This window comes from Morone saxatilis, unplaced genomic scaffold (genome assembly GCF_004916995.1).
Source record: "Morone saxatilis isolate NCDOM2014 unplaced genomic scaffold, NCSU_SB_2.0 Contig11, whole genome shotgun sequence".
NCBI classification, from domain to species: domain Eukaryota; kingdom Metazoa; phylum Chordata; class Actinopteri; family Moronidae; genus Morone; species Morone saxatilis.
The window spans coordinates 18,285,391-18,296,850 of record NW_023339663.1 but is presented as its reverse complement, the minus strand read 5'-3'; the positions used below and the strand labels follow the sequence as shown (position 1 = coordinate 18,296,850).

The window sequence follows — 11,460 nt, the reverse complement described above, 5'->3', positions numbered from 1 at the left end:
TCTGTCTGTCACTTTACTCTGCTGTTCACTGTTAATCACACTATTTTTAATTATGTTCCTCTGACATCCATTACAGGGTCATATGTCATCTCCTAACCACCATCATCTGTCTGCTGTTATTCCACTGACTTTATGCTGCTGAATTTACATTTGCACTGTAGCAGCACTCACCGAGGTTTTCTCCTCCCCATACATCCATCATCATGTCATACTTTCCCAGCAGCTCAAAGTATTCCTTATCCATGACAAATAGACCTCCTGCTATCATTGGAGTCCTGCAGGGGCAGAGAGAGAAAGAGGGCAGGAGGACGGAGGGAGGAAAAGAGTGAGATTAGTAGTCGGTATAATCTGGCATATAATCAGTCGTGTATGAGCCCTTGAGTGGTTGTGTGAGAGTGGTTTTGTCTGAAAGTGTGTCCATCTTACTTTATGGGGGCGATGGGGTTGCCTTGTCTGGCTCGTCTCTGATCCAAAGTCATGTAGTCCCATTTAAACACCAAATTCCAGTCAAAACCTACAGACATAAAACCACAGAGGATAAAAGAACAAACACCATACTGGCCATTAGCTGGGATTAAAAAGCAGTCTGTATGTGTTCAAGTATCAGCAGAAAGTACAACAATTTTACCCTATATGCTAATACTAGAAAGCCTAGGATGAGATAGTATTGGAAACCCAACTCAGAGGAGGAATAGTCAATATATATATGTAGCAAATAAATATACTTTACAGTTTTGTACAAATAGGAAACGATACAAGACGTGTAAACGGATGTCAGTCAAACCAAATTTTAAACAATACATTTCCACCAAATTCTTATAATATCTATCTCTTTAGCGGATAGTTTCTAACTGTGTCTGTGCTGAGCAGGTAGAGTACAGTGGGTATTTAGAGCCTTTCCACACAATGCAGTGACGGGTGATAATTCATCTGATTCATTGTGATATAAACATATTGATTATCAGTTCAGGGATTGTAGAAAATGTACTACCATGTATTATACATTAATGTGTACATAATGTAGTCACTTTATCAGTATGAATGCAGCAGTGCAGTGCGGAAGACGTTGTTTAGGACCAGTAAGCCAAAAGACTAAACATGCTAGGTATATACTTGGCAGAAGTGCTGTTCTTGTGTGTGAAAAATAGCAACAGCGGCCTGTAAACAGTTTATGGAGTAGGGCGCTGGAGGCCAAACAAATTGGTATTAATGCTGCTAGGGACAACGCCATTGTGGTTAAAACTGTAAAGAAAACATCAAATCTCTAAAAAATGTAACTAACACAGAGTCTTGTTGTCGAGCTCTACTCACTGACTCACACAGGACATCAAACATGCGTGCATGTACCTCTCTACTTGTGTACTGTACCTCCTTTCAGATCGGCCGAGGCTCCTACATACTGGAAGTTGTCCATGTTGATGACATCGATGATAGGAGAAACTACTCTGGTCTTGTCCTGAGAGGGAAGGACAGAGACAAAATAATTCATTAGGACTTTTTCAGTTCCATATAAAGCTCAGAAAGGGAATAACAGGAAATCTGTCTCATTAGTCAGTATGTACTACAAGTCCTGTCAAATAAAAAAACCAAAATAAGCAAAGCTGCAGACATAGAAGTAAATATTCCCCTCAACACAAGTGATTCATATGTTTAGTTTATCTTCTATATTTAGTTTATCACTGTGTTTATGAAGCTGTCTCCTCCACACCGAATCAAACCCTGAGCTGAAAACACACAGAGCCACATCATACAGTAGTTTGAAGAGAGCATTGCTGAAGTGGCCTGAATGACAGTAACAGAAACAAGCTTCCAGGTACTGAGTGAGTTTGTTTATTTTGAGCTGAGACATTTTGGTATGACACAAAGTTTTCACCCACACAGATTGCATTTTTTTTTTTCCTTCTTTCTTTCTTGCATTGAGTGATTTATTATTCATAAGTGCAACAACAGTGAAGAAAAGCAAAGTCAATTTTTTGACAGCAAAACGTTTTAGATTTGGCTCCAGGCATTTATGAACTTGGGAGGATCAAATGAAGAATCAGACCATTTTCAGTCGCATTAGATACATTTGAAGAATGACATCCATTTTACACACACTTGTCCCACTTCATTGGTTTACATTTCTTACAGTTCTCAAGCGATTTCTAAAAGACTTCACTTTAAATATCACCACACTGTTAAATCTATGATGGGGTTCAGCTTATGTTTATTCTGTTTCCTTACAAAAGAAGGAAACATGAAAAGATGTCAGTCTTTTCAAATTAAATAAACTGTAAGAACTGTTCTGACAGTGGGAATAAAAGTTCTGATCTACTGAATTACTGGTTTACATATTTACTGACGTTAACATTACATTTTAATTCTAACAAATAACTTTTTTTAACCATGTCATATCAGAAAAAAGAAATGTGCTTTTCCGCAGCTGTGAAAATCTGCTTTTATACTGAAAGAGTCCAAACATTCCTGTGATATTGAAGCCATGTTATGCACATGTTTTTCACATTCATTCTGTGAATTAAGGGTTTATTTGAACCAAACCAGCATAGGTGATTGTTGGTAACACTGTGGAAAGACTAAATGGGATGGTTTTGGTGAGTTTTATTTGGTTTCTGTTCCATTGTTTTGGTCTGAGATTGAGAGAAGTGTCTCACTTAACATTACAAAAAATGTTATTCTTTCATTCGTTTTCTGGTTGGACTTTACTTGTGTTGTGTCTTTATGTTCATTAGGATGTGTGCATAAGTAAAATAATATAATGTATAAAGGTGTGTCTGTATGTATGTATGCATGGGTGCATGTGTACCTCAGCCACTCTCTCCAGCAGCGGCTCTAGCCAGTGGTCATTACATTCACAGTGAGAGTCCAAGAATGTGAGGACTGGTGCTGTCGCGGCATCTGCACCACGAACCCTTGAACGCATCAGTCCTGAGGGGAACATCAGTAACAAAAGAACAAGAAATCAAAACACGTATTTTTGCTACCAAACACAATGATTTCACCCCGAGCTACACACATAACTGCACTGGGAATAAAAATGCAATAAAACATTCTTCTCCTCTTCTTTTAATTACCTTCTCTGCGGTCATTTCTCAACACACGCACTTTTTCAATCTTCCCCAGCAGCGCTCCGTCCTCCGCTGAAACACACACAAAGCAGGTGCCACACAGATGATACACACATCACATTTACACACGGATCTTTTTATGTTTGTTTGCGTGCATTACTCACGGTTATCACTGTAGTCGTCCACCAGAATGATCTCTTTGACCAAGTAAGGAGGACTTTTCTTCAGGACACTAAACAGAGAGTGAGAGAGATGGGGGTGGGGGGATTTATAGGAAGATAAAAGGTATTTAAATATAAGAAAATTTCTGCCTACAAATCAAAATAGAGAAGTGCTTGAAGTGGACAGCACACACACCATTAACCTACCTGACCACAGTCCTCAGCAGAGCGGAGCGAGCTTCATTGTGGAATGTGATGACGACACTAGAGGCCGGCAGGTCTGACTTCCATTGTTTATGTCTGCAGCTACAAACACAAAGAAACCACACAAATTAGGAATAAAAAAAATACAAAACATAAATGCCTACATGTGCACAAATGCACACAAGCACACTCCTACTCCTACGCACATGAGCACACAGTTGAATGTGTGAGCAAAGCTGCGAGCTGGAACCGCTCCCTGAACAGATTCAGAACACATGAACACAATAAATAGGATTCAGTGTGCACACACACGCACGCGCACGCACACGCACGCACGCACATACACACACACAGAGAGTAATGCTCTGCTGAAGCTGGGATTGACAGTGGGCTTTGCAGACAGCAGGGCAAAAATCCCCTGAGATCGTGTATATGTGTATATGTGTGTGTGTCCAACAGAGACAAATCCTCACCCTGACTTAAAAGTGAGGAACGTTGGTGATAGGACCCTACATGAGACAAGGAGCCAAGGAGAGGATGAAGAGGAGAAAATGGGCCATTCATCACTGTGGGAAAACCTCTTTTCCTACCACAACCAATCTGTTAAATGCTTGTGTAACGCCCTGTACACACTCATATATAGGATCATGAAGTCAGTGGACACCTGACCATCACACCTATATGAGCTTTTTCCCTTCGTGGTGGCTACAACAGCCAACACTCTTCTGGTAAGGCTTTTCACAAGATTTTGTATGAGAAAAGCCTGGCTCACAATTGGTGTTCTAATTCCTCCCAAAGGTGTTCAGTTGGGTTGAGGTCAGGTCTCTGTGAGCCTTATCGAGACAGACCCTTTGCACACTCAGCACAGTCATGCTGGAACAGCAAAGGGACTTTCCCAAACTGTTACCACAAAGTTGGGTTGTTCGGCTGGTGTTGCATCCAGATTCACTGAGCCCTTTATGACCCATTCTAACTTCTACATGTTTGTCTGTGGAGATTTTATGCACCTTCGCAATGTAATGTGTGTGACTTAAAAAACCTGAACTCAGTCTTTTGGCTATATACATATGTGTGGAGGTTAAAATAAAATAATTCAAAATCCTGTTTCAAGAAATTAACTTCCACCTATAATTTGAACTCTTATAACAGAGAGGTTTTCTTGAGTTGGTCTAAGAAGCTACGACACACACCAGATGTAAAGTGTGTACTGTTTAAAAAGTACATTACATACTGAGTACATAGTACGCACTGTCCTTGAACGGTCTGTGGGCATGATGTGTGCAGTCCTTTTGTCCCTGTACCTCGTCTGTCAGAGCAGCATTGGCTTTAAAAGGCGAGTCAATATGCAGCTGCATCAATCTTGAATTGAGTTATTCCTGTACATTTCTTGGACTGGCAAAAGGCCCAATTAGTGGGGGTTTGTGTGTGTTTTAAAGCTGTAGAATAAATATACAAGTTCTTTTGATCTTGTGTTGAAAGCAATGATGAAGAGGCCCTGGCCTTAAACAATCCCAACTAGGCTCTTTTTTTCTGGACAACCTTCACAATCAGTGCTGCTGCACGCTGTGCAAATGACACATCACAACCAGATCAATAGAGAGACACATCCCTGCTCTGTTAGTGGGCTAATGGCTCTAGCTGTCTAAGTTATGTCAATATATCAGTGAGGCCAGACCACTGCCTTTATAAAAATCTTTGAATCACACTGCATTTTTACAGATGCTGCAGGAACAAAATCACTGAGCGAAGACGATGACATACTGTTGTACTTTTAAGACTTTAATTCTGTATCTCAAGTTGAATCTTAAATCCAAATTAATTTTGATGAAGGCAATAAGATTTTAGGTCAAATGTGTTTTTTCTGCTGTGAAGAAAGGCAGACTGTCTATTCAAGACTTATACGACAGGTTTGGACCACTTGTGAATTTAATTTGAGTACCGGAAGATTGTTGAAATCTCTGATACAAATCTGTTTGGATGAGTGGTTCTTGCACGAGGCCCATTGTGTTTGTTAAATGGACAATAAAAGCATGTTCAGCATCCAATCAAAAATGTTAACAAAAGTATTACAATATACTAGAAACTCTGAGCAGAAATTAAACTGCTACTAATCTTCCTGTGTTTATTTGCCAAAAAGACTAATAAAAAACTAATTAAAGTAATTTATTAAAAAATATCCCTGAGATAAAACACTCAAACTGAGGCACAGCCAAAAAACAACAGCAAATTACTGTGACAACGTGTTCCTCTTACTCTGGGTAGGAAAATAAATCTCTGTTCTCTGAGAACAGGTTCAGGGTGTTTTGTAGGTTTGCTCAACAGGTGGGTCCACAATCTCTCACTTGAAATCAGTCAGTAGTGAAACAGTACCACAGGAGTCAAACACACACAAACACTGACTCACAAATTCAGTCACTTTCCACAACTTTGAAACTTGTATGTGTTAAAATATGCATTTTATGGGGATCAAATTTACACAATACATTTATACTCATATACTCATGATCTGGTCACATGTATAACCAATATCATCCATAATAATTAGCATATAGTATAATCAAGATTACTAAAATATAATAATATTCTGATAAAAATGGATCCAACAGATATTGTTCCAAGATTTATTTTTGTCTCGTCGCTCATTTAACAAGCAGAACAATCGACAATGTCATTAGCAGAGGTTTGTGTTATAAATGGGGCAGACAGTGAACAGTGCGTGTCTGCTCTGCTGCGACTTCCTGGTTTCATCTGATAGACCACAATAGAGGGAGTTTCCAAGAGATCTTATCCAGTCTAGTACTAATTAGTCAAATAGACAGACAGCAAAGGACAGTATGTACTCGTACAATGCCTACAATTACACATGCAACCCTAAAGGGTAGGAGGGATATATGTTATGGTGTGTGTGTGTGTGTTAGTATACATACTGGTCATGTCTTGTATCGGGCACGGCTCTGTCCATACGGAGTTTGTCGCTCTCCACCTGGTTGAACTTGTTCCTGGCGTACGGATCCTGACCCGGTCGGACTACCGTGGCTCCGACGTACAGATCCTGGTCAAAATCCTGCCAGCGCACCTTACCTGGACACACACACACACACACACACACACATATTAAAGCACACAGTCGAGGCCAATAGAAGTTGAGTCAGTGTCTTGTGTTTGTTTTTCAGGCTGAGGTTATTAGGCACGAAAACTTTCAGAAATTAAATATTTTCTGAACTTACAATAGGTTCTGTGAGAACTACATGGTGTTTTGAGACACACTTCTGTACCATGTTAAAAGGAGTAATCTATACATTTTATAAAACATAATGATTTCATTTAAGCCTCTATCTATTATATTATGATGTGGATAACGAGTAAACATGGTGGGAAAAAATAAATTCCAATTTCTTTTTTAGTTTCAGCTTTAATATAAACACCGACGAACCAGAGTACAAATTGTTTGTGTGTTTAATGAGAAACATATTCTCAATTCGACTCTCTGAGAAATAAGTGTTAAATAAACACAACATATCCAAAAATAAAAGCTGCCACCAAAGATGAAGTTTAAACCTTCACAAAGACTGGGAATGTGTCTCAGGAATGAATGGGATTATACATCAGTGGGAATACGAAATGTAGGCAGCAGGCTGGCTGATGCAAGAATCCTTCACGACTGACAGGAAGGAAACCTCGCTGCTTCAAGCTGCTGCTTGACAAGGCGGCAACATGGCACCGAGGAAAGCTGACAAGAGATTTATGCTGCTTATATGCGAAACTATGCAGAACAGAATTCAAAACAAACTAAGACAAGGCGAGACTAGTTTAGAGAAGCTAAAAAAGACAAAAGATCATTTATTATGCACTGCACAGAGGAAGGAAAAACAATCCTGCTGAATTTAGTAATTCACTGCAGCCTAAAATCTAAAAGAAACTACAAAATATTAAACATTATCAAACCAACACACACTCAGAGCACGTTGTGTCTGTCTGTTTGACCAGATTACCGAGATCATTGCGCGCTAAAGAGAGAAAGTTGTCATGTTTAATTTTACAGTTTATCACTGACTACTGACACGCAGACACACACGAATAATAATGCAACTAATTAGCCGGGTGCAGCTGCTATGCTAATGACTTGTGTTAAGCATATGGCAGCGTGAGATTACACTATCGCTCAGTATGGATGAGTGTGTGCATGACAGACAGACAGAGAGACAGAGAGAAACTGAGCCTGACGTGTGTGTGTGCATGTGTCTACCCTGACAGTATGTGAAAGTGTCTGGCATGCTAATTAGCTAAAGCTCGCAATGATCTGCCTGTGACTGTATAACGGTGCCTCCGAGACTCTGCTGCATGTGTCAGTGTGTGATGTCCTTGCTGATATCTCTGTTTAGTGGCAGCAAGTAATTAATGTAGTGAAATTAATGTTTCAACTTCTCACTTTGCGAGTCTTTAGCTCAGAAAATCTTCTATGTTACAGTCTCTCTCCGGTTTTCTTGGCACGCCGCACTCGCTTGAAGCAGATATAACTGTCCACTTTCTCACTGGGATTATTTATTCAGTTGACGTTTTTCCAATACTCTCTAGCAGGTACATCTATCGTGACTGAGCTGGTGGTTTGTTGCTTCAGACCCTGAGGGCCAATGGTGTGGTCTGTTGGTTTGAACAGTTTTCACTCTCCCGCGACCTCTCGTCGCTGAGCTGTCTCCACCCACAGCTGCTGACTGGTTGTTTTTGTTTGTTGCAACATTTTATGGAAATCCCTTGACGCTGTCGTGTTTCAACTGATGGTAACTGGCAGGCAGGACTCGCACTCGGAACCGTTCCCTCGATCTGTACTGAACCGTGAACTCTCCGCCTACCAGCTCAGAGAACGCCAACGCTCAATGTGCACACACAGTCTTATTTGATTCACTGCCTGAAAATGATCCAAATAAAACCTTAAAGAGGAACACCAGTATGTTTCACACCCAGCATCACTAATGGATGTGTTAAAATGTGGAGTGCTTTGTTGCAACCTGCAACCACACCCAGCAGTGATGTCACAGATGCCTGGAGTACATTTCTACATCACTGCAGGAAAAGTAAAGAATCCGAAGTTGTGCAAGTTACTCTTTAAAGTGGCTGCATTTCAACTTAACTGCAATACAGAAAATGAAAAGAAGAACTCAGGTGATTAATAATCAGTCAGTCAACTGACAGGAAATTACTCAGCAAGTATTCTGATAGTTGATTAATCTTCCATATTCTTCCATTATCCTCTTCCTGTTTCTCAAACGTGAGAATTTACTGCCTTTTTATTTTTTGCATCATTGTAAACTAAATATCTTTGAGTTACGGACTGAGCTTAAAAGGGCCGGTATACTCCATCAGAAGTGCTTGTCAGATATAGCTTTGTGTCCTTCAGTCACTAACAGGTGGTGGTGTATGGGGGTAGAAGAACATCCTCATGATTGCAAACTTCATTTGCTGATGTTGACTGTGAGATAAGGCTGAAAAAGGTGGTAGGTGTGTGTGAGTTTAATATACAGAGTAAAGGGTGTTCTGTCAACATGCCCTGAATAAAAATTACATTTTTAAGAGAGCCTCAAAGAGGAGAGCACAAAAACAAGTTCCTCAAATATTCATTGTAATGTTTTTGTGCTGCATGAGAATGTTTCAAATGCACACAGTACCACAAACTCACAGTTGTGAGTTATTTCAATTAGAAAGAGTATTCATACTGCTCCGTACAAGCTGAGCTCTTACTCCTTCACTCTCCTTCCTATTCTTTCATTACTTTATCCTCCATCTTTTATTATCCTTTACTCGCCCAGTCTCCTCCTGCTCTCAGAATCAGAATGAGTGTCGGTTTTCACATACAAAGAAGTTGCCTTGGCACATTGGTGCATAGTAATTAAACATAAAACTGAAAGAAAAAAAACGAGGACTGCAAATTAAGAAGCAGAAATAAAATATATAAAAAAATCAACATTAATGTATGAAAAAATATTATTATTAGACAGTTATAGACAATATGTACAATTACAATATCACTCTTATTTTAAATAGAAGCTGTCTGTGCAGAAATATGCAGAATATTGTCCAGGGAATTAAAAAAATATTGCAGTATTAAGTATAAGAATATCTATAAAGTTATATTTATATTACATAATATTTATATATATATCTATATAACTTCAGTCTGTAACGTTAATGTAACATGTAGAGGGTGGGTGGTGGGTATAAGAATCAGTGTCAGTGGGGGTCCCAGGTTTTGTTGATGAGGCCAGCTGCAGATGAGAAAAAGCTTTCCTCTTTCCTCCTTTGTGTGTGTGTGTGTGTGTGTGTGTGTGTGTGTGTGTTTACTTCTCTGGGACGGAGACATCTACCTACGCTACATTCTTAATTTTTAATATTGATAGCTGATTATTCATCTCATCCTATAACTTTTTTAATGTTTTGTTAGGTTCTGTTTTCTTCCCACAGTACTTCATAAAATGAAATTGCGTAGTTAAGGACAGAGAAGCATTTCAACATCTCTGATTTGCAGGTTAAATCCTCCTGTCTCTTAGAGGCGTAATCATGAAGATATTACACCGTATCAATACCGATGTAAATCTGCAGAGCTGCTAATGCTCTTAATCCTATAAATCACTCCGAGTCATCTCACACAGGGCTGATGGGCCCTGAAAGGGAGGTATTTGGCGGTCTGATGGTTACAGGAATTGACGGACAGTCTCCAGGGATGGTCGAGGCACAGTTCAGGTTTCGGGGCGGTCATGCACATAAATTCGCCATTAATAAATGTCACTTCTCCTGCTGCTAAAAAAGAAGGGCAAGAGGAGGGAGGAGAGAGTGTGCAGGGAGGGGAGATGAGGCGAGAAGACATTCGTGTAGGAGAGACAGAAGGTGAGAGACACACAGAGCAGATGACACGGTGCACTTTTGGGAGGGCCTCCCGGAGACCGTGTGCCTGGCTTGGGACTTTTGATGTGCTGCTGCGACAGATGTTAAGGTTTCACCCTCAATGCAGAGTATTTGCTCATTGAGCCACATGTGTGACTGGCAAGGATATGCTCCCCAACCCCTAATACAACTTGCATCAGCTCTCTGACTTATACGTGCGTAACTCACACATTCAGTCACACAAAGATACACACATTGAAAACCGCATGCACAGTTGCACATTCACAGTTGTACGCATACACACATACACAAGCTTATTCGGCTCATGACAGATGAGTGTGACAACTGTTCGGTTGTTTGGAGAAATTCCCAGGAAAATCTGTCATCTCATAGGCATAATTCAAAGAGGGTTTGGGGGGCTGGTGCACCTGTGGGTGCCATGATCTCTCTATGTGATTAGAAGCGTTGTGGGAGAGGAGGCCTTTGGAGCCTGTGATGTGTGATTTGCATGAACTGTCAATCATCTCTGTCTTCATGCTGACAACAAGAGTAGAGCGAAGAGCTTCCATGGCAACATTGGTCTAAAATCTAGCTTTTTGCAGTTTTGCCTCTAAAACCATTTGTGTTATTTCTCACCCAAAACAAACACTGTATCACCTAACTATGGATGTATGTAGGCTTCCCCACTCACGTACTAATGCCCAGTATTATCTTTGCTAACAGGATCATGCTTACTGTCTCAGATGAAGGGTGGTATGAGCAACACACAGCTACAGAGACAGATTATCTTCTACCATTCCCGGCAACAAAGCCCTGCTTCCTCAAATCTCTTCACAGAGTAAGTCCCCCCATCTTATTTCATGCTCTCCGCTGTGCACTTGGGCTAAAAGGTCTAACCATTTGTCAAGAAACGAGATAACTGGGTCCATTCTATAGGATATTATACATACTTTTTACCCAAGCAGCCATCCAATTAAACTGCCGGAATGGGACTTTCTAGTACAAGAAAGGAAATATGAGAAAGATATGAGAAAAGGATAGAAAAGCATCTCATTCTCCATTTGGGGAAAATCTTATTTAAAACCAGTTGAAACCTCCATAGCATATATATATATATATATAATTATAGTACTAATAAAGCTATCAGTATATTA

At 40.1% G+C, this 11,460-nt stretch overlaps 1 protein-coding gene across 1 annotated transcript in view; it reads right to left on the bottom strand.

The window, feature by feature from the left end:
* galnt2 (UDP-N-acetyl-alpha-D-galactosamine:polypeptide N-acetylgalactosaminyltransferase 2) overlaps positions 1-11,460 on the bottom strand; it is a 52,916-nt gene that overhangs the window by 11,427 nt on the left and 30,029 nt on the right. Inside the window, exons 3-10 of the mRNA XM_035651836.1 lie at positions 6,358-6,511; positions 3,434-3,532; positions 3,230-3,297; positions 3,072-3,137; positions 2,804-2,925; positions 1,369-1,456; positions 427-514; positions 172-275 (exon numbers count right to left, since the gene is read on the bottom strand). Of these exons, the coding sequence (XP_035507729.1) occupies positions 172-275; positions 427-514; positions 1,369-1,456; positions 2,804-2,925; positions 3,072-3,137; positions 3,230-3,297; positions 3,434-3,532; positions 6,358-6,511 (789 nt within the window). The remainder of the gene's footprint in view (positions 1-171; positions 276-426; positions 515-1,368; positions 1,457-2,803; positions 2,926-3,071; positions 3,138-3,229; positions 3,298-3,433; positions 3,533-6,357; positions 6,512-11,460) is intronic.